This window comes from Mixophyes fleayi, chromosome 2 (genome assembly GCF_038048845.1).
Source record: "Mixophyes fleayi isolate aMixFle1 chromosome 2, aMixFle1.hap1, whole genome shotgun sequence".
NCBI lineage: Eukaryota > Metazoa > Chordata > Amphibia > Anura > Limnodynastidae > Mixophyes > Mixophyes fleayi.
Window position 1 is genome coordinate 359,707,938 of NC_134403.1, and position 24,453 is coordinate 359,732,390.

The 24,453-nt window shown below is 41.5% G+C and overlaps 1 protein-coding gene across 4 annotated transcripts; it reads right to left on the reverse strand.

Moving 5' to 3' along the window:
* Positions 1-1,074: 1,074 nt before the first annotated feature.
* On the reverse strand, positions 1,075-24,383 carry PIGP (phosphatidylinositol glycan anchor biosynthesis class P). 4 transcript variants are annotated; one of them, XM_075197242.1, is made up of 6 exons: positions 24,296-24,383; positions 10,075-10,139; positions 7,949-8,048; positions 7,299-7,371; positions 5,176-5,294; positions 1,075-3,558 (listed from the first exon to the last, which is right to left on the reverse strand). In XM_075197242.1, the coding sequence occupies exons 3-6, from the start codon at positions 8,028-8,030 to the stop codon at positions 3,410-3,412; spliced, it is 423 nt and encodes a 140-aa protein (XP_075053343.1). In that variant the 5' UTR covers positions 8,031-8,048; positions 10,075-10,139; positions 24,296-24,383; the 3' UTR covers positions 1,075-3,409. The 4 variants fall into 4 exon arrangements, with proteins under 4 accessions (XP_075053343.1, XP_075053340.1, XP_075053341.1 ...); XM_075197239.1 differs by having other exon boundaries at positions 10,071-10,139; XM_075197240.1 differs by lacking the exon at positions 24,296-24,383 and adding an exon at positions 13,596-13,614 and having other exon boundaries at positions 10,071-10,139.
* Positions 24,384-24,453: the final 70 nt, after the last annotated feature.

Genomic DNA, 24,453 nt, shown 5'->3' on the forward strand with positions numbered 1-24,453 from the left:
TTATAATGGAAAGAACCAATTCACATATAATCAGCTTCTCTGGTTACAGACATTGAGCCCTCGATGTTACTCCTTCCCATCCCCCCAATCCTAAATGCAGAGTCATCACAATACTGATAGAATACAGCCCTGGTAGTCACTTTAACGGTGCTGATAACACCAAGAGTGACTACCACGAACAAAAATAAATGTCACTTGCCCGACTCCTAATAAATGCTGACTGACCTTAAGAATGACAGAACAAGTCCCCGGCAGTGTGATAGCAAATCACGATCACTGGTAATAAAAGCAGCCTGTTTTGACGTCAATTTAAATTGCGACCTCTATAGCGCTATTTTTAAAGCGGCGATGCCGCTGCTCTTAGGACCTAACTCTAACACTTAGGCTTAGCGTTAGGAGTAGGGTTAGGCTTAGGAATAAGGTTAGGGTTATAGACCCGGCATTGCCGCTTTAAAAATACTGGTATACAGGTTGCAAATTAAATTGACATCAAAACGGGCTGCCGTCATTACTGGTGGTTGTGATTTGCTAGCACACTGCCGGGGACTTGTTCTTAAGCTCAGTCAGCAGTTATTAGGAGACGGGCAAGTGACTTTCGTTTATTTATTTTCGTCCTACTGCCTGTCGTTTTTACCAGCTACGTAAGTTCGTACCACACCCGAATACAGAACGAAGTCAAAACAAAAGAGACAGTGCAGTTGACTCTATTAAGATTATTTTCTGGGTTTAGAGCAGCTCTTCAGCTCTCTCATGTGAAAGTACACCTAGAACATTTTGGAATGCAGCTTAATCCTTGCCAGGTGGCACGTGGTAATTATTGGCTTTTTTTCATCTTTATATGGCTTTAATTAAATGCTTTTATAAATGCATTCCTTTTAATAAATAAATAAATAGCATTATCTCAGCATCTTAATCATCTCGTCAGTCTTCAGGTTTACCGCTATCAGCAGGTCGGAGATGTTCTTTTATCTAATGCTCCTGAATAAACTCTGCTCTTCTTTCTGTACTGTTTTGCCATCTCTTGGGGTAGATGGTTTTTTATAGCAGTCAAGAGATATCACACAGGACAAAAGGTTTCGTGCAACTGGCCTCAGTCAGTTTTATTCAGTAAGAAAACAAATGAAAACTCCAAAATAAACACCTTGCTGTCTGGCTCTAGCTAAATATGGTCACTCCTGACTAATAAACTAAGACAACTCCTGATTACCAGCAGGATCACTGGTAACTTGGACGACACAGTTTATGGGCCTTATGGAGGGAGCCCGCCCTCACGCTCCTTCCATAAACCTCAGGACCCTTTTCCGGCTTTTCAACAAGCTTATAGCCCTTAAGCAGCTCACAGATACTGCAGACAAACATTCTCCTGGGGTTTTTAAAAGCAGTCGGTTAGGAAACCTAGGTGAAATATATCAATATTCAAACACCAATCCAGTGACTTTGTCACACAATATATAGGGATAATGAATGCAGAACAATGGTAAGGGTAGCTGTAGAGGAATAGGCTGCATACTAATTTAAATTAAACAAAGATAAAATTAATGGTGCATGTACTGGAAAAATAAAACTCATAATAATGTAAAAAAACAATACCGAGGTAAACAAGGAACAAACAATGATAAGAATTGTAAAAAAATAATAATTTATCAAAGAATTCACTGGTGGTGAAACGCGCTAGTTTTGATTCCCACAGCGGACGCCACTAAACTCTCCAACCAGCTCTCCATGGCAACTAACAACTAAGAATTACCTGTTTTCTAGTACTGATTGCTGGAGGACACCTCGCTTGTAGCGCACATTATTTCTCCCACCGAACGCAGGTGAACAGGACTAGTATATTGTAATATAAAATGACTCTGCCTTATGATAAAGAGACATGGCTAAAATGCAGAGAAGTAAGTTTAAAAAAAAAGAGTAAGTAATATATTCAAAGTTGAAGGAGGACTTGTATATGGCAAAAAAAATTTGCCATTTAAAAATGGAAAACTGTAATGCAGGTATGCACCTCTCTGGTCATATCCTGCTCTGTATGTAGCGTCTCACATCCACATAATTGTGAGGTGCCACCTCTGGAGATACCTGGACATAGGGGACCTGAGTCATTAAGGATCTTAAATGAAGAGGTATCTTATTTCAGTCTCCTGGACAAAACCATGTTACAATACAAGGGGTGCAAACTAGTTTTCTGTTTTGCACATAAGTTAAATACTGACTGTTTTTTCATGTAGCACACAAATATCAACTTTAAATTTCAGTGTACAAATAAGCTATCAAGTATTTGTGTGCTACATGAAAAAAACAGTCAGTATTTAACTTATGTGCAAAACAGAATACTAGTTTGCACCCCTTGTATTGTAACATGGTTTTGTCCAGGAGACTGAAATAAGATACCTCTTCATTTAAGATCCTTAATGAATCAGGTCCCCTGGACTTCAAGGTTTTTCAGTTCTCTTTTTTTAGCCTCAAGTCTTCTAGACAGAAGGATGGAAAACATAGGGGGCCTGAGTCATTAAGGAAAGTAAGGCAAAAAGAAGGAATAAATATTCTCTGGGACAAACCATGTTACAATGCAAGGGGTGCAAATTAGTTTATTATTTTGCACATAAGTTTAAATACTGGCTGCTTTTTTCATCTAGCACACAAATGCTTGATACCTTTATTTTTACACTGAAATGTACAATTGATCTAGGACATGTCCTATACCAACTATAAATCTGTCCCCACATTTTAAATTTACCTCCCCCTCCAATGCAACATGGTTTTGCCCAGATGCAAAGTCACTCCTTTGTTATGCTTTGCTCTCCTTAATGACTCAGGCCCAGAGACTCCAGTGCATAAATCTAGACACCACCCTAGAAAGATCCTTCCAGTAAGGTGTCTGGGGAGATGGGTTTGCTCTCCTTAATGACTCAGGCCCAGAGACACCAGTGCATAAATCTAGACACCACCCTAGAAAGATCCTTCCAGTAAGGTGTCTGGGGAGATGGGTTTGCTCTCCTTGATGATCAACCCTGGAAAAATTGAGCATCTCCTTTAAGTCTCTTCATACCCGTCATCTGCTCTAAGGTGGAGTTCAATTAGGAAGCGTCTCCGGATCGTCCGTGAGACGCTTCACGGCGGAGATTTGACAGAAATCTCGGCTCAATTTTCCTCTCAACCCATAGTGGTGCGAGGAAAAATGAGCTGAGATTTCTACCATAGCTGCCAACAATGTACGCGGTGCAATGTCCGCGCACCACATCCCCGGCAATTGAATCCCCCCCCTAAGAACGCTCTATCCAAGAAAATACTCCCACAGACACTGAATGACACATTTCCCAAAAGGAGTAAACTAGGGATTAAAATGTCAACATCATAACGGTTACTTTTACAAAATCAAAGAAAATTATTTAAAATCTAGAAAGTTCCGGCATCAACGGGTCTGTGAGAAATGGTTCCTCAGGTCAAGTCCCCTATCGGTAAGGTAGAACATTCTGTTGACCTCACTGATCGGGATGTCTAGCAAGGCAGGAACAGAATCCTCGTCCCAATCTTTGGTCTGCTGATTTCTCGCATATATGTCTGTAGGGAGATAACGGATAGAGTAAATTAACTCAATATAAAATTTGTACACACGGCCGTCTAATCACCTGAAGTAAACACAAGAACGTGCTCTAAAACTGCTTATAAAAAAAACAAAAAACAAGATTCACAGAACAAAATGCACATCAAACTATATTTCATTTCTTCAGTCATTATTGAATTTGTAAAAGCGGGACTATTCTATATATGGAAACTGGAGCACATAACGGACTAAGGCAACCAGGTGTCTGGTGTCTTTTTTTTCAACTACACTGGAAATTGTGAGTTTGAATGGAGGACAATAGAAATATAAGGCACCATGTACTAATGTACATAGAACCGCGGTGCTCAATTTTTGGAGCAGATCGGCACCTCTTGTCAAAAACCATATGTGCAGCGGGCAGCACGGTGGCTTAGTGGTTAGCACTTCTTCCTTACAGCACTGGGGTCACGAGTTCAATTCTCGACCACGGCCTTATCTGTGTGGAGTTTGTATGTTCTCCCCGTGTTTGTGTGGGTTTCCTCCGGGTGCTCCGGTTTCCTCCCACACTCCAAAACATATTGGTAGGTTAATTGGCTGCTAACAAATTTACCCTAGTCTGTCTGTGTGTGTGTGTGTGTGTGTATTAGGGAATTTAGACTGTAAGCCCCAATGGGGCAGGGACTGATGTGAGTGAGTTCTCTGTACAGCGCTGCGGAATCAGTGGCCCTATATAAATAAATGATGATGATGATGATTTTCATGCATGCATGCCCTAGCTCCACCCCGACTCCTCCTTCATACCACCCCCTGGTGGACGGATGCCCAAAGTGCCCATCAGGGGGCAATGAAGGAGAAAGGAGTGGAAGTCTGCTGCTCTTTCCTCCATATTTGCCGTATTACTTAGACCCTATAGAACTGCCTCTTTATAATACAACCCTTGCATGCTACAAGATATATTCTCTGCACAACAGTACATTAAAATATATTAATTCATTTCTGTCACTCTCTTTATAACAACACCCTTGTTATAACACCAGTTTTGGTCTGTGCTTCATTTAAATTCATTTGTCCACAATATTGTATTGTTACACAAAGCTCGTTGCCTTTCAGGAACAGGATAACTGTGTTTGGCCCGAAAATGGGCTGAAAAACAGCCTATGAACAATTCTTGTTCTAAAGCTCATCGTATCGCTCCATTTAATTTTTAACTGCACTAATAATCTCGTTCAACGATGGAACGATGTCCTTCCAATCCTGCAGTGTGTATGCACTCAGGACCGGCAGTGTCCATAGGTCTCTATGGAGTGTGCAGAGTCACAATCTTTTCAGCCGATGGTTATGACAGATGAAGAGCACAGATCTGAAGCTAAATCGTGTAAAACGTGTATAGTGTGTACACATGAATCAGCTTTTTCTTCCAGTCGTTAGTAAAATCGTTATAGATAACACATTGGTAGGAAAATTCTATGGCGTGGTACTCAGCCTAATGCATGTGTAGCCATTGCCTAACACTATGATCTATTCATTGATCATACATGTAACATACATGAGTGACTAAATCTGAAAGACCTCAATGTATGGCCCATTCGTATCACACAGAGCACAGATGACCACAAGCAACGGAGTAATATTACCTGTTACCGTGTGTATGGAGTCCAAGGGTGCTGTACTCATCATATTTATACCGAATAAGAAGATATAAGCAATGCCTATAGTGACCATGAGGTATACGGGGATAGCCACAGCCCAATACCTAGGAATCAAATATGAAATTATTAGTAAATGAAAAAAAAACAACAAAAAAACAATACTAAAATCCTGCAATTTATATTATATTTATTTTAAATTAATCCCGTCACAATTTAGTGAACACTGTAACAGCTGCCTCCTTTTTGCAGAGTATCACAAAGAAACTCTGTTTCCCCATTGCTACCATCATCATCATCACCATTTATTTATATAGCACCACTGATACCGCAGCGCTGTACAGAGAACTCATTCACATCAGTCCCTGCCCCATTGGAGCTTACAATCTGAATTCCCTAACATAGACACACAGACAGAGAGAGAGAGACTAGGGTCAATTTTGATAGCAGACAATTAACCTACCAGTATGTTTTTGGAGTGTGGGGGGAAACCGGAGCACCCGGAGGAAACCCATGCAAACACGGGGAGAACATACAAACTCCACACAGATAAGGACATGGTTGGGAATTGTACTCATGACCCCAGCACTGTGAGGCAGAAGTGCTAACCACTTAGCCCAGTCCAAGATTGGCTGTTCACACACGGGCGTAATTAAGGTTGGGTACACACTACAGTGTTTTCAGACGATTACCGGGCCAATCACAGGATAAACAACCGTTCGGCCCGATATTGCATTAGTGTGTACGCTGCAGCGATGAACAATATCCTTCCAACCCTGCAGTGTGTATGTACTCAGGACCGGCAGTGTCCATAGATCTCTATGGAGTGTGCAGAGTCACAATGTTATCAGCAGATGTTTATGACAGATGAAGATCACAGATCTGACGGTAAATCATGTAAAACGTGTATAGTGTGTACACATGAATCGCATGCTGATCAAGGTTTTTTTTTGTCCCCCTTCAGTTGTTGGTAAAATCGTTAACTATATCACATGGGGAGAAATGTAGTGTGTACCCAGCCTAAGAGAGGCTTAAAGACTCTCTCGTATAACAAGCAATTTGGGTAAGGTAAATCTTACTCTAATCTTTGACTGCAAATACTGTAGGGATATCGGAAGTGTCTGAGGTGCTGAGCACCCGGAGGACGTGATTACTCACTGGCCAGATTGTACATTCACTTTATTTAATATGTTGTTAAGTACCACAGAATTTTTTTTCTATTCTGTATTCACAGGTAAATCCAGTTCGAGTCTTGCAGCACATTGACATAAATGGAACTTTGAGATAGGCTCATGGTAAATATATATATATATATATATATATGCTGAAATAGGGACATATGTTAAATTAGTACAGATTCTTGAGGGTGCACCAACACCCGAGAGCGCAGCACAGTGGCCTAGTGGTTAGCACTTCTGCCTCACAGCACTGGGGTCATGAGTTTGATTCCCGACCATGGTCTTATCTGTGTGGAGTTTGTATGTTCTCCCTGTGTTTGCTTGGGTTTCCTCCGGGTGCTCCGGTTTCCCCCACACGCCAAAAACATAATGGTAGGTTAATTGGCTGCTGTCGAAATTGACCCTAGGCCCTCCCTCTCTGTCTGTCTCCCTCTCTGTCTGTCTCCCTCTCTGTCTGTCTCCCTCTCTGTCTGTCTCCCTCTCTGTCTGTCTATCTGTGAGTGTGTGTCCATATTAGGGAATTTAGACTGTAAGCTCCAATGGAGCAGGGACTGATGTGAATGAGTTCTCTGTACAGCGCTGCGGAATTAGTGGCGCTATATAAATAAATGATGATGATGATGAGCGCCCAGCCATCTGCCCACTGTTTTGAAGTAACTAATTTTCAAGTCATGTTTTGGCTGATGTATATGCACTGATGTATATTACATCTCCAATAACAACCATCAGTATATCCATCCATGCGAGGGGGAGGAGCTTAAGCCCTTCTGACCCCACCCACTAATTTTTAATGTAAACATCGATTAAGGGGAAAAAAAATCACCATATATACAAGTGATCATTTACTGTATTATCTGCTGATATAACATTCTAGTAGAGATCATTGTGTATCCCTCACCCATGTCATACCCTACATACATGTGCGGTACTTACTTCTGTGGCCAGTACGTCAGCCCTAAGGAGTGTAACCACGATTCAGGGACAAAAGCCCAAGTCAGATACAAGACTGGAAGACAACAAGAGAGATAACAGAACAAGAGAAGTAATCGAGGACCATCTACAGGACATGGAAAAGAAACATGGACCCCATTCCCCACAAAGTGTCTCAGTGACGTCCCCGTCTCCTAGCAACTCTAATATCGTGCATTCAAATATCATCCACAAAATGGCTGCCTCCACCGTGTGTATGTGACCGTTACACTGGAAGTTCAACAAACCCACCAGGAGTAGGAGGCGCAATGGTAGAGAAGCTGGGGAGATTTGCCATCATAAGACGTGATCCACCAGCTGCGTGTTAAATTCTTTATGGAAGGGGGGGGGATTCAATTGCTGGCGATGTGGGGAGCAGACATCGCACAACGGACATTGCCGTCAATTATGGAGACACTTTGCGGCTAATTGAATTTTCTCCTATAACTTTTAATTCTTCTTCTTAATCTGTCTCTCTTTATGGTTCCTGCATTTGAGTATAAGAAGTGCAATAAATGTTCCTAGCTGAAAGCTCGTGTAAACTGCCTATAAACAAAGTGGATTAAAATAATCTGCAGCTATACGGTTATAATAACAGGGCGCTGTATACTCACTAAATCCGCATTGAGAAGCCAAGTAGAGGACAAATCCATAGATGGCTCTTTCTGGCAGAGGGGACGGGGAGTTCTCAACCATCCTGTCACCTCAGAAAGACTGAGGAACGAAAAACAAGATCATATATAATTTCCCATATAAACATTCCTGACTGAAATAACAGCATTTACTGAGAATATAAAAATAGTGCAAGCAGTCTTCATGCTCTATAACCTACATAGTCTGACTACAGTACACTGTAACATTGAGGTTTCTGATTGGTGCCTTGTGCTGCAAGATAACCGATCTTTGCACCATGCTTAAATAAGCCTAAAACATGCACAGATTGTAAAACCCACAGGTTAAGAAGCAGCCGTTTTGCTTAACTGTAATGCAGTAAAATCTAGCAGCTAAATAGATGCTGTACTCATCATATTTATACCGAATAAGAAGATATAAGCAATGCCTATAGTGACCATGAGGTATACGGGGATAGCCACAGCCCAATACCTAGGAATCAAATATGAAATTATTAGTAAATGAAAAAAACCCAAAAAAAAACAATACTAAAATCCTGCAATTTATATTATATTCATTTTAAGTTAATGCCGTCACAATTTAGTGAACACTGTAAGAGCTGCCACCTTTTTGCAGAGTATCACAAAGAAACTCTGTTTCCAAATTGCTCCCATCATCATCATCACCGTTTATTCATATAGCGCCACTGATTCCGCAGCGCTGTACAGAGAACTCGCTCACATCAGTCCCTGTCCCATTGGAGCTTACAGTCTAAATTCCCTAACATACATACACACACACACAGACACACACACAGACAGACAGAGAGAATCGAGTCAATTTTGACAGCAGCCAATTAACCTACCAGTATGTTTTTGGAGTGTGGGAGGAAACCGGAGCACCCGGAGGAAACCCACGCAAACACAGGGAGAACATACAAATTCCACACAGGTAAGGCCATGGTCGGGAATTGAACTCATGACCCCAGTGCTGTGAGGCAGAAGTGCTAACTACTGAGCCACTGTGCTGCCCATTTCATAAATTGGCGATCTTACGGCGGCTTGCAGCACAGCGAGCCGATGACTGTAGACCCATAATTATTGTAGTAACCAGCGGACCTCATTTTAACTCACGGATAATTAAAATCTGAACAGACTTTAATTGTCCTCTCTGATTGTCAGTATTCAGTGGTGATTTTGGGTCAATCTTGGCTAAATCGGCCAAATTGCCCCACAAGATTAGTGTGTAAGGCACCACTCTATAAAAAAGACATTTTGGAACTAGAAAGGGTTCAGAGAAGGGCGACAAAATTGATAAAGGGTATAGAGTCATTAAGTTATGAGGAAAGGTTAGCCAGTTTAGACATGTTTACTTTAGAAAAGAGGTCTCTAAGGGGAGATATGTTTACTATGTACAAATACATTAAGGGTCAATACAGAGAACTTTCATGGGAACTTTTTACCTCAAGGACTATACACAGGACACGCGGTCACCCACTAACATTAGAGGAGAGGAAGTTTCACAACCAGTTAAAGGAAGGGGATCTTTACAGTAAGGGCAGTCAAGATATGGAATTCACTGCCAGGGAAGGTTGTGATGGCAGATTCAATAGATATGTTTAAGAAAGGGTTAGACAAATTTTTAGCAGAAAAGTGTATCCAGGGTTTACGAATGTTAATTAAAATGAATGACAATATTGGGTCAGGAGGGATTCTTTACAATTAAAACTGATTGGCAGTTGCTTCATCTGGATCAATTTCAAATATAAGAGAGGGGTCGCAGGAGAATCCAAAAAAGATTGAACTTGATGGACTGGTGTCTGTTTTCAAACTCATCAACTATGTTACTATGTTTTCAGGAAACAAGCATACAACAAGCTCACTCATAGCGCTACCAGCGGACTATGGGGGGGACTAACGCTAAAGCCATGGAGAGAGGCGGCTCTCTGATTCATCTAAGAAACAGTTCCTGAGGGGAGGGAGACACCACCCTAACTACAATACGCACAGGCAGGACTGATTAAGAAGGGGCCGTCCCCTTTAAGCATGGATCTAAAAAACAAATTGTTAATGAAGAGACTAATATAATGGAAACTTTATACAGAAGACGAAAATCTTCACTTACTTACACCTCAGGTTAAATGTAGATCAGGACATTTAAGTCATCACTCGGTTGCCGCAGAGTAATCCTGTCCTGCAAATAAATCACATGTACAATAAACACAGCTTGTAGCAATCATCACGCTAACAAAATGATTGCTGTTAGAGCAGACGGTCCTGCAGGTGAACGGTGTCCAGAGACCACCACGTAATGACAGTACAGCTGGTCACGGAACTACATGGCACATCAATCATCCAACACTGGATAATCATTTGTAAACGGGAAAACAGGTTGTTGGTAGAAAAAAAAAAAAAAAATGCAAGGAAAAAGTAAATAATTTATTACTATTCTGCTACCTACACAAGCACCAATTTTAATCTTATATAAAAAAAATCATTCGTCTGTTTGTCGGTCCAGTAATGTACTCGGACACCCCCTGCACCGACCAGGATGTCAGAACACAAGGTGGTCCAGTTGGATCCTGGCCAGGATTTAGGGGGCCCAGTTGGACCTCTCGTTGGTGTACGTTGAGCAGAACTTTGACCCGGGGAGCCTGTTCTGGGCCTTCCACTGGATGGATTTGGGTGACATTTTATATAAAAACAAAAACGACACTGTGCAGCCACCTCATGGGTGTGCTGGAAGAGCTGCTAATTATTTTAAAAAGTTGACAGTTCCATCCAACTCATTGATAACTTAATAACTTGAATATTTAAACCCGAGCGATGCCAGGTACTTCAGCTAGTATATAATATATGTGGTCCTGACCCCAGATAAATGCCCCAAGCTGCAGACAAATTCTGCTTTTGGGGACGTCTCTTAGGCCTGGCATGCACTGGGACTGCGATAGCGTTTTGTAAAGCTAGTTAAGTGATTGCCACGTGCTTGTTACTAATGTTCGGTGCATCATCAATGCTCCCACAGGACGTTTATCTACGGTTAACACACGTGGATGGGCCAAGTTGCTAGTTGTGAAAAAGGAACTTAAATGGAACATATATTAGCGGAGACAATAACAACATTAATAGGAATGGTTACGCTACAAACAGTTATCCTCCGATAGTTGATAGTTACAGCAATAATGGGTAGGGTTACACTAGAAACGACCATTGGAGCGTTAGAAATTAACGCTAGTGAGTATTAGACTTACGCATGCAATATCTACAAGTATTGGTACGCACAAGATACACAGCACGGGAATCTTCTGCTAGTGTCTAATTTTATGTCCCAATCATCCTCCTTACCCCTCACTCATTCCTTAACCCAGGGCCGTAACTAGGGCTGTGCGACAGGGGCAAACGCCCAGGGCACAACGCTGAAGGGGGACGCAATTTAGGAACATTTTAGGTTCATTTGGTTAAATTTGAGTGCTAGGGGGGGCGGCATTTGTCTTTCTCGCCCCAGGCGCTAGAATTCTAAGTTACGGCTCTGCCTTAACCCTTTAGATTGACAGTTTGTTTGGACAGATATTATCCCTCTTGTTTCAGTGTATATTATTTACTTATTTTATCTTGATTTTAGTGCAACCTCCCAATAATGTACAGCGCTACAGAGTATGTTGGTGTTTTAAAAGAAAAATATATAACAATATAATATAGCATGTTGGCTTAGTGGTTAGCACTCCTGCCTGACAGCGCTGGGGTCATGAGTTCAATAGAGAGCAGCCCCAGACCTGTAAAGATAGCAATGCTAACCACAATCTTGTAATAGTCATGGTGGCTCAGTGGTTAGCACTTCTGCCTCACAGCACTGGGGTCATGAGTTCAATTCCTGACCATGGCTTTATCTGTGTGGAGTTTGTATGTTCTCCCCGTGTTTGTGTGGGTTTCCTCTGGGTGCTCCGGTTTCCTCCCACACTCAAAAAACATACTAGTAAGTTAATTGGCTTCTATCAAAATTGACCCTAGTCTGTCTCTCTCTGTCTGTGTGTGTGTGTCTGTTTGTGTGTGTGTGTGTGTGTGTATTAGGGAATTTAGAATGTAAGCTCCAATGGGGCAGGGACTGATGTGAGGGAGTTCTCTGTACAGCGCTACGGAATTAGTAGCGCTATATAAATAAATGATGATGATGATGATGATGAATATACATAATAAGGGTCTTGTTGCCCCAGTCTGCCTGGTCCACAACGGACCAGTGCAGTAGACACCAACAGAAACGGTTCAGGGAGAAGCTTTACTTAAACAGAACAACTGCTTCTAAGAGGGACCCATGTTGTATTGTATAGGTGTGTGGTTTAGAAATGCTAATCCCAGGAACTGGTGCTATAAGAGGCTGAAGATAAAGAGTAGCAGCCGGGATCTTCTATGCAAGACAACGATAACGATCCAGCAGGTCTCTGCTTGATGGGGGGAATGGACTGGATTATGGGGGAAGTAATAGGGGCGTGAGGATAGATACCCCTCTTTACAAACACTGTGCGATTTCTATCTACACCTCATCCTGCAGGCTTCAGTACTCAACCGTGAAGGATTCAGGTGTCACCTAAGTGAAAACATCCACACATGTAGGTTATTAAAAATAATGTCGTCGATAATGCATTTGTCATTACAGATGGTAAGAATTACAAAATCAAAAATCCCATTATAAGTCATTTATGGAGTGATTATATACTGGAGTAAAGCTCTAAGGAGTGTAATATTTTTTGAGACTGCTCACCTATTCTAACATTATAATCTATAGTAGCTTGTCATGGTATTAATAGAATATATATTATATAATAATATGCATAACTCGGGGTCTGTCTTCTTCGCTAACCTAAGTGCACAATAATTGGGCAGCACGGTGGCGAAGTGGTTAGCACTTCTGCCTCACAGCACTGGGGTCATGAGTTCAATTCCTGACCATGGCTTTATCTGTGTGGAGTTTCTATGTTCTCCCCGTGTTTGTGTGGGTTTCCTCCGGGTGCTCCGGTTTCCTCCCACACTCCAAAAACATACTGGTAGGTTAATTGGCTTCTATCAAAATTGACCCTAGTCTCTCTAGTCTGTGTGTGTGTGTGTGTGTGTTAGGGAATTTAGACTGTAAGCTCCAATGGGACAGGGACTGATGTGAATGAGTTCTTTGTACAGCGCTGCGGAATCAGTGGCGCTATATAAATAGATGATGATGATATACTATGTATAGAGCTGAGCTACCATTACCTGCAGACGCCTGTTGACAGCTACTGACCTAAACTCTACAATAAATATTGATGTAATGATCTCGTAGAACAATAATAGAGACAACTGCATCCAATGTACAGTGTAAGTGTAACCGCAGGTGATCAGCATTAAAAAAATAGGGACATTATCAAAGACAGATATTTAAAACCTGGGACTGTTCTTAGAAATTAGGGACAGCTGACAACTACGCATGATAACTTTAACTTTTTTTTTTTAATGGACTTTCTTCTAATAAACATTTCCCGTAGGAGTTACCAAGACGGAATATAAGACCATTGGAAGAAAACAAAAGCCAAATTAAAATAGAAATGGAGACACTTTATGAAGCATGTGGTTTTCAGTTTGACTTCCAGTCAAGTGTAACTATATAAACATATTCTTAGATTACCTAAGAGGCAGCGATGGCTGATAACAGTCTGAGGAGAGAGGAAAACGAAGTCAGGAAAAGTTCACCGCAGTTAATCAGCAACTTAGCCAAATGGTCAATGTAAGGTCAGCAGGCTGCCCCGACACTGGAGCTCGGTGTATCTGCGCTATAATGTACCTCTAATTGTCACTGTAACACCCCCTCATCCCTATACACACTTCATTCATGTGTACACCTGGTTAGGTGGTCGGCCACCTATTGCAGAACTACAGGTGCCAGCAGTTGCAGGCTGACCAATGAATGAAATATTTTTGTTTAAATCAATTTTATTATAGGTTTATATGATATGAAAATATGTAAAAACAAAACAAAATAATTATGAGCAATTTTTAGGACACATAGCGTATGGAAAATGAAGTGAGAAAGACTCAATACTGGAGGCTTGGTGCATATAACACTAATGCTGATTGTACAAAAAAATAAAACATTATCAAAACAACTAGCAAAAATGTTGCAGACTGTCGGTAAACTTAGTAAGAGTTGGCGACCGTGCCGGGGGAGGGGCGGAACTGTGTTGGAATTTTACCCCACCACAACAACTATAAATACAAATCAATAACAAACAAAAGCAAAAATTAATATATAACATTCTCGTTCTATATTCCATTTGTTTTAGTGAACGTTTACATAGGCAGCGGGGGTTTACTAGGGCCTGGAAACCCCCCTCCAAGCCTAGGGAACTGTATAATGGAGGTGGCTGGACCCTGCCCCCGCTTCATACGGCTTTGCTTGAAAAGGGAGAGCTGAGTGCACCTATCAGTAGTGCACGCAGCATTGCCCATATATATTATGGGGATAGGAAGAGTTGGAGAGCAGCCAAGCACTGTCTAAAACTATAGCCACGCCCCCATAGATGCTGGTTAAGCCCACTGGCGGCGTGGTGTGGAAACCCCTCTCTACAAATCCTGCGTTTGTCCCTGGTTTATAGAACATGCAGAGACTGCTGACCATATACGGTGCAATTTTGAAGACAAATGAGGTCATCTCTGACCTAATTAGTTGCTAAACAGTCCCAAAAACATCACTGTTTCTGAGTCGATTGTTATGGATGGGAAATATTTGGACATATGATGGAATAACAGAGGTCCAGCCTCTCGGTGATCGGCTGAGGGGCTGAATAAACTTGTGTCTTGCCAACTTAAATCTTATTTTAAAAAATAAATAAAAAATAGCATAAATGTTTCATTTATTAAATTATAAATAAATATCCAAATTCAACAGCCCTTTACACACTCCTCATCACCAACACCCTCACGGTAAATTGCTTTATATTCCTAAACGGATTTGACACATTATTGGCTACAAGAATTCCGATCCTAACAAATGTTCTTGCATAATGCCTGCAGATGATGTACAGGTCTTATCTATAGCAGTTGAACTCAGTTCAACCTCTGTCATGTTCACCTGAAGGAATGCGATCTGTAAGGGAGCAGAGAGCTGAAACATGAATGACACTTGTAGCTGCTGAAAGCAGATCTGGAGGCAGTGGGAGAATTAAGTGTTTGTTTCTGTTCCCTGAGTGGGACATCAGTAACTCACCACCTCCTGTAGTTTAGATAGGGCTGCGGTGACCTACATGTGAACTGCTTGGCCTCATAGATGTCATGTGCATACTGGACCACGCTGGCACAGAGAGAACATGCAGAGAGCTGCCTGTAAAGGTAGCAATGCTAACCACAATCTTGTAATAGTCACAGTGGCTTAGTGGTTAGTACTTCTGCCTTACAGCACTGGGGTCATGAGTTCAATTCCCAAACATGGCCTTGTCTGTGTGGAGTTTGTATGTTCTCCCCGTCTTTGCGTGGGTTTCCTCTGGGTGCTCTGGTTTCTTCCCACACTCCAAAAACATACTGGTAGGTTAATTGGCTGCTATCTAATTGATCCTAGTCTGTGTGTGTATGTTAGGGAATTTAGACTGTAAGCTCCAATGGGGCAGGGACTGATGTGAGTGAGTTCTCTGTACAGCGCTGTGGAATTAGTGGCGCTATATAAATAGCTGATGATGATGATAGTTAACGTGATGATTATACAGTCTACATATTATGCCACTGAATTGCTACAAATTGCAACAGTCTCTGCTATGTTCTATGCTAAATCAGCTTATAATGTTTAGAAAGGGGGTCTCTGTGCCTCTAAAAAAGAGTGCAAAATCTCTGTAATTCGTTAGCCTATGCAATGCATAATTTATATATATTTTCTGGTTGTTTTCTATTACAAAATGAAATTCTTTACTAGATTTCGGTTACATGTTCCTAAAGCTGGGTACACACCACAGAACATTACTGCAGATGAGATTTCTATAATGATTGTACTAGTGACGGAAAGTCCCGATGATCATGCTGATTCATGTGTACACACCTACACGATTTACTGTCAGATATGGGAACTTATTCTGTCATAACCATCTGCTGAAAAGCTGAAAAGATGGTGACTCTGTACACTCTACAGATATCCGGCTACGCTGCTAGTCGGGAGTGCGTACACACTTCCATATTTGCCCGACATCGTTACACCGTTGATCATGATTTGTAGTCAGCTTGTCAAATCAAACGATACGATGTGCTTTGGTATGATAGAACATGGGAGCGTACACATTAATACGATATCGGACCTAACAGTCTTTTATCGTGTGATTGTCACGATAATTGGTTGAAAAACCTGCCGTGTGTACCAGCTTTATCTTGATAACCTGCCAGAGTCCAGCTATAAAATGGAACAAACGATTTATAACATTTCAGTAGATGATCACTGGGTTGTTTTTCAACGATGACCCTCCAGATTGGATTCTACGTTCTGTTGACAGCTACTGACCTAAACCTCAAAGGAGACCTGCAGGCTACAAACATTCACCAGTCAACATGCAGAAAAATCATTCCTAGCCAAAAAATACCTACTTTTCTACATATTTAAAATAAATAAATGATGAAGACATCTTTGCATAAAAATGTAAATATTTATAGAGATAGGATTTCACTTCACTGTACTATAAAGCAAAATATGTGGGTTTAAGTTTTTTTTACTACAGTGTAGAAATAAAAGCAAATGTCTATTTGGTTCCTATGGATGACACCCTCTTTTTTTTTTTTTTTTTAACACCACTAGTTTTTATCCCCATCTTTTCTTCTCAGTAACTGTTTTCTGTAATCTAACAATGTAATTCATCTGATCCAATCATCATCAGCTATTTATATAGCACCACTAATTTTAACCATGTTAAGCTGTGTAAACACGACAGGTTTTTCACCTGATTATTGGGCCAATCACACGATGAATGACTGTTAGTTCCGATACCGCATTAGTGTGCACGCTCCAACGATCACGTTTTATTGTTTTAAAGCTTATTATATCGTTTGATTTGATTTTATAAACGGACTAAAAAACTCAGTCAACGATGGAACGGTGTTGAGCAAATGTGGCAGTGTGTACTCACTCACCACCAGCGGTGTCCATAGATCTCTATAGACTATGCAGAGTCACCAGCTTTTCAGCAGATGGTTATGACAGATGAAGATCACAGATCTGACGGTATATCGTGTAGGTGTGTACACATGAATCTGAATGATCATCGGTACTTTCAGTCGGTGGTAAAATCGTTACAGAAATCGCATCTGCAGTAATTTTCTCTAGTGTGTACCCAGCCTTGGACATATTATGTTTAGAACTTCTAGAGCATTGTAAAATAGATGGGAAACTAGATAATGACACATAAAGAACATATAAATAAATAATAGTAATAATAAAAGGTATTCATGAGGTAAAGTCCCCTGATTTCCTCACCACAAATACGGTGTCACTGTTCCCTCATCAGTAATTACACCACATCTGACCACACTTTATGCAGTTCTGAAGCTCAGAGCAGTTATTATCACACAAAGGTCACAAGCGTTTGAACTGGTGGCCTCTTGTAAATGACCGAGAACTGGGAAACATCTATTCCCAGGCTCAGGGGTCAGTAACGTAGATCAGAGCTGTAGGACAAAAGCTGGGGATTCCCAATATTTCATAGTGACACTAGCTGAGGGGAACAGATCGTATCTGACTGACATCATTTATCTGTAACTGCTGATAACATCACTCACAGCCCAGGCGTCCACAGCCTCCTAATGGGCTGTATATAAACGCCTCACTTTTCTCACTTTTACTCTGTTGGAGGAGAGATAAGAGCACAATGCTACAAAAGAGTCCACCAAGATTTTATCCCCAAACGTTTATCTGTCGCATACGCAGAGGACGGAGCAGTTTTGTGAATCAATATTTAGCAGATCAATACCCTAAAACCATCACAGATACATAGGGCTTCACATGGGGTATGGCTGAACATTTTCATGGACACTGGTTACAAAATACTTGTGCCCCAATACTGAAGAGTATACTGTAAATATGGGCAGCACGGTGGCTCAGTGGTTAGCACTTCTGCCTCACAGAACTGGGGTGATGAGTTCAATTTCTGACCATGGCCTTATCTGTGTGGAGTTTGTATGATCTCCCCGTGTTTGCGTGGGTTTCCTCAGGGTGCTCCGGTTTCCTCCCACACTCCAAAAACATACTGGTAGGTTAATTGACTGCTATCAAATTGACCCTAGTCTCTCTCTCGCTCTCTCTGTGTGTGTGTATATTAGGGAATTTAGACTGTAAGCTCCAATGGGGCAGGGACTGATGTGAGTGAGTTCTCTGTACTGCGCTGTGGAATTAGTGGCGCTATATAAATAAATGGTGATTATGATGATAAATACGATTTACACCGAGCAGTCACAGCATTAAAACAAGTGAAGTGAACAACATTATTATCTTGTTACAATGGCACCTGTCCAGGGGTGGGATATATTAGGCAGCAATTGAACGGTCAGTTCTTGAAGTTGATGTGTTGGAAGCAGGAAAAATGGGCAAGAGTAAGGATATGAGTTGTGATGGCTAGATGACTGGGTCATTATTCAGTCATATTACTGTTCATACTACCAAGTGTAATCTGGTGAACATTTACATTCATTATTTGCTTTCTTCTGAACCAGCTTCTGTTCCTAGATCAGGTGACTCCTACTGTACTAGGCAGCCTTGATTTGGTAGAAAGTGCTCCACTTGCTGGATGGTATGGGTACTACAAGAAGGGTTAGACGACCGTCCTCAATGTCAATATGAAGTGAATAGGAAAGCCATATATTCAGATTCCAGGAGCCGCCTGCCTCAGGAAGCCCCGTCAGCGGGGATGGCAGTCACATGCCAAGTCTAACTGCCTAGATACTAGCCAATGATATCTAGCATATAAGAGTCTATGCCCAGCCGCCTGTCCCCTCCCTTCAGGGTCCCTCTGCTTCTGCACCCAATTCTAACTGACCGCTGATAGAAAGCAAATCAGAAGCAGGCGACTCACACTCTCATGGCGTGAAGAACCCTCGGAGAAGCACCACAAGAGTAACACTTGTCATCCGAGGACGAATGTTTCAGCTCACGGACAGATAAGCTGATTCTACTCAACAATTTTCAGAAAAGAACAGAACTAAAGGTTCCTTTAGTTATGACAAGTCATTATGGTTCTGAAGCAGCAAAGCGTCCTCACACTACCGCCACCATATCTCCTTGTTGATATAAAGTTCTTACTGCGGAAAACTAGGCTTGCTTAATGCCAGATATAACAGATTCCATTTCGTCAGTTTTCACGCCTCCTTTCATAGAACATTCTTGTAAGGAATTACGTTGACATTTGCACCTCCGTCCACTAGAGGTCTCTGTATTTGCGAACTTGCCCTTATCCAAGATGGCCAGTTTGGAATCAAGGAGAAACTATCTTGGATCCTGTTTCCTGTTTGGGCCTATAAATGGCACTTCCTGGTTCAGACATATGCTTGAGTATTCTGCTTACTCAGCTCCTGCTACTCTACCTTGCATCTGTGTCTACCAACTTGTGTACCGACCTGGCAAACGTCTGGCTACCCGCTTGTGTACCGACGCTGCAAACGTCTGACTACCCTCTTGTGTACCGACCCGGCAAACGTCTGACCACCCTCTTGTGTACCGACCCGGCAAACGTCTGACTACTCGCTGGATATCTACTCGGCTATTGGGCTTCAGATAATACCGCCAGTATTGTTACAATTCTTGTGCATCATCCAGCTGCTTCTCGGCACACGAGAGACAAGCATAGATGGGCTTCTTGGTTAGCAGACATTTCCACCATGCTACCTTCCCACTCCCAGAAAATTCACTATTCTCTCAAGTGTTCTCCATGTGTAGATATTGTGGTGAATACCCAAAGCCTTTTACATGGCTTTGTGACCCTTTCCCGATTGATCATTAAAATAACTTTTTTTTTATGACCTCTTTAGGAATTTCCTTTGATTGTGGCATAATATTCTTGTTTAATCTTTGTGCTGGCAACTTCTCTACCAACGGCAAGGGTCAAAATAAGTCAGATTTATATGGAGCAGGGCTGGCTACAATGATGCTTAGTCATGTTCCATCAGCTCACTGCTTTAAATATACCTTTAATTGGGTTGATTTAATTAGGAGGGCAATTACTTTTTCACACAGTGCCAGTAGTTGTTGGATAACTTTGATCATTAAATAAATTAAAATGTAACAAGCAAAGTCTTTCCTTTATGTAATATTACACAATACTTAATCCCACATAATTAATGTTATTAAAAAAAAACAAAAACAGAAATATACGCATACCTATGAGGATATTATTAACAATCATCTAGTCCTGTTTGATAAACCTAATCTCTTGTGTCAAATATCAGATATTACTCATTACCTGTTAAAAGATAAGTCACGTGATAAAAATTAAGTATATCTTATGACTTCCATGTCAATAACGAAGGTCATTTAATCAGGGTGCTGCTAATGAAGTGCATTTCATTATTTGGCCATTAGGAGGTGTTACATCTCTAAATAAAAGAAAAACAGAACCTTTAGCAGTTTGGTGCAATCAGGTTTCTGTTAATACTATGCCAATAAGAAAAAGGAAATCTAAAAACCTCTGTCAACACATTAAATGTTTAAGCAGCGATCCCATGAAAACATCAGGTGTATTTTTAACATCACTGTGGCAGGCTATAAGGAGAATGTTGGTGTTTAACCTTTTCCCTTGTTTTTTTTTCTTCAGGCTGCTATTAATGATTTATAATTCTGAACTACCATGGTAACCACAGTCACATGGCACATGATATAATGAGCACAGAGGCTTTGGCTCAGTCTGCACTGTTACGTCCGCCTTCTGCTATCACATGACTTGCAGAGAGTTGTGAGCCTATGTCTGGCAGCCATTATTTTGCCAAACAGAGCTCTTGAAAAGGAGATTATAATTTGCAGAGGATTAGCTAAGAAAATTGACATATTAAAACGGTACTGAACTTGCAATTTAAAGTAGAAAAAAAAAACATATACATGAGATTGCTGCTGCAAATCTCATAACTCTACCAAAAATCTGGAGTATGACTTTCATGAAAGGGTAGTTATTAAAATCCCCTTGTTTCTGAAAAACAACCCCATTCCCGTATGGCTTAGGGTTGCAAAATTGCATCTTAAAACAACAACGAGAGCAAAGTGGATCTGTTTGGTCTCAAAGACTAACACTATGTTTGTCGAAATCCATATCCTGTATGACCATAAGAATCTCACAACAACTGTCCAGCACGGTAGGGGAAGGGTGATGATTTGAGGTTGTTTTGCAATGAGACAACCTAAGCTCAGTCAAAAACTGGATCATTCAAGAGGACGATAGTCCTAAGTACACCAGAAAATCTATAACTGGACGGCGGAAAAAGAAATCCAGACCGTGACCCCATAGAGATGCGGTGGTGGCACATTAAGAAAGCTGTACATAAACTAAAGTCCTCCAGCATCTATAAACAGAAGTAGAGGTGTAAGGGGGGAGCAGGTCAATATCCCTTGATATCATTTTATCAGTCTTACAATTATGTCAAGTTATTGCTGATAACTGCGGTTCTACAAGACAATGAACCATGGGTCGTTATTTACTATTTCAGAAACGCATTCTTTGGGGGGAATTCAGAAGTAACGTTGCGTGAAATGTATTACCGTTATTACGGTAACATTAACCCGGCTTTCTCAAGCAAAAAGCCTTGCTTTTTACATGTGTGTGCGTGTATACATACACACCGATCAGCCACAATACTAAAACACCTGCCTAATATTGTGTTGGTCCCCCTCGTGCTGGGAAAACAGCAAATCCTTTAAGTCCTGTAAGCTGTGAGGTGGAGGCCTCCATGGCTTGGACTTAATCGAATTGAGAACTGGGGAATTTGGAAGCCAAGTCAACACCTTGAACTCTTTGTCATGTTCCTCAAACCATTCCTGAACTATATTTGCAGTGTGGCAGCATTATCCTGCTGGAAGAGACCACTGTCATCAGGGAATACCGTCACCATGGAGGGGTGTACTTGGTCTGCAAGAATGTTCAGGCAGGTGGTACATGTCAAAGTAACACCCACATGAATGCCAGGACTCAAGGTTTCCCAGCAGAACATTGACCAGAGCATCACACTGCCTCCACCGGCTGCCTTCTTCCCATAGTGCTTCCTGGTGCCATCTATTCCCCAGGTATATGATGAACACGCATCACTTGATTTAAAAGAAAACGTGGTTCATCAGACCAGGCCACCTTCTTCCATTGTTCCGTGGTCCATTTCTGGCGCTCACGTGCCCATTGTAGGTGCTTTCTGGGTGGACAGGGGTCAACATGGGCACTCTGACCGGTCTGCGGTAACACAGCAAACTGTGATTCACACCTTTCTATCATAGTAATAAAATAGGAAGGATTGTCGCACCAAAAAGTTTTTGGGTGCTACTACTAAACTGACATAAAGATAGTTTTCAAAAGACAAAAGGAGTTTCTTATGGTAGTACACAGAACTGTCCTATCAGTAGTACTCTGATAAAATGAATAGGGCATCTCTGTGCATTACCGGAAGAAACTCCAGGGGGTAAATGTATCAAGCTGAGAGTTTTCCGGCGGGTTTGAAATGTGGAGATGTTGCCTATAGCAACCAATCAGATTCTAGTTATCATTTTGTAGAATGTACTAAATAAATGATAGCTAGAATCTGATTGGTTTTTCAAACCCACCAGAAAACTCTCGGCTTGATACATTTACCCCGTTGCCTTTTGAAACTACATTTCTATCATAACCAGCATTAACTTTTTCAGCAATTAGTGCTACAATAGCTCTTCTGCAGGATTGTCCAAAGGGGCTAGCTTTGGATCGCCGCACACACCAATGACCCTGTTGCCGGTTCACTGGTTGATCTTCCTTGGACCACTTTTGGTAGGTACTCTCCACTGCATACTGGGAACATCCCATAAGACCTGCTGTCTCGAGATGCTCATGTCAAAGTCGCTCAGATGCTTATGTTTGCCCATTTTTACTGCTTCCAACACATTAACTTCAAGAACTGTTCACTCGCTGCCTAATCTATCCCACCCCTTGATAGGTGTCATTGTAACAAGATAATCTATATTCTTCTCTTCACTTGTCAGTGGTTGTAATGTTGTGGCTGATCGGTGTATATACATATCCATTTATTTATCTTTCATTATTTGTCTGGAACATAAACAATTTCCAAAGACACCTTGTCGCTTAACACCCCCTAAATGACGTTTCACACTGTACATGAGGCATTTGTTAATTATCTGTGTACACGTGTCTTTAAACTAGCCCTTGTATCTTTTCCTAGTGTGTTTGTACGTTTGACCAATGCACCATTTAGAATGTAAGCTCTGCAGGACAGAGATCTCCCATTTCCTCTTGTTATGGATGCATGAATTCCGGAACAATTTGCACTTTTTCCTTAGTGTAACTTCTGTACAATGCATATCATCATGATCATCATTTATATAGCGCCACTAATTCCATAGCGATGTACAGAGAGCTCATTCACATCAGTCCCTGTCCCATTGGAGCTTGCAGTCTAAATTCCCTAATATAGACACACACTCACACACAGACAGACAGACAGGGAGAGACCAGGGTCATTTTTTATGATAGCAGCCAATTAACCTACCAGTATGTTTTTGGTGTGTGGGATGAAACTGGAGCACCCGGAGGAAATCCACGCAAACACGGGGAGAACATACAAACTCCACACATATAAGGCCATGGTCGGGAATTGAACTCATGACCCCAGTGCTGTGAGGCAGAAGTGCTAACCACTAGGCCACCGTGCTGCCCATTGGTAGCGGTCACTGATCTGAGTCTACTCCCAAAAGGCAGCTAATCACTGCTGCAACTTTCCAGTAAGAAAAGCACAATATTCAGTAGTGCTTCCTTAGTAGCAAATTAAAGTAATGGTAGGGACTTATTCTGTCACATGAGGGCGCTTTAGTGAAGGAGCATCTGTGAACACTGCTTTTTACAACTGGTAAAGCTCAGCATACAATGTATGACACCATAAAGTCACCTATATAGACTATTATTAAATGCAAGAATCAAGACGTCCGTTTTGTGCAGATGATTGCTGAGTACATGTATATGCTTCACATTGAAGAAGAACAATTTGCAAGGGAAGGGGTACAGGGATTTTAGGAACTGTTGTGGAACAGATGACAGGTAAAGGCTGGGAGGGCATACTGATACTTCTACAACTGGAGAGTGGCACACTGCATAGACTGAATCACAGGGATAATATTACACAGCCTATACTCACCAGCCGCCATTGCACTTCCTGTGCTGAAGCTGTTCAGCCCACCAGCATCAGACGGTGGCAGCGTGGAACGCAGAGCGTTCCAATAACTCAGACGCGTCAGAGGTTGTGGTTGGAGCCGCCTCAGTTCCGCCTGGACGCAGATGAGCCGCACATTCTAC

Coding starts and splice junctions, on each gene's coding strand:
- PIGP (XM_075197243.1), bottom strand. CDS start 8,030: ATGGTTGAGAACTCCCCGTCCCCTCTGCCAGAAAGAGCCATCTATGGA. Junction 7,372..7,948: donor GGCTTCTCAATGCGGATTTA/GTGAGTATACAG, acceptor GTTGTCTTCCAG/TCTTGTATCTGACTTGGGCT. Junction 5,295..7,298: donor CTGACGTACTGGCCACAGAA/GTAAGTACCGCA, acceptor TTTGATTCCTAG/GTATTGGGCTGTGGCTATCC.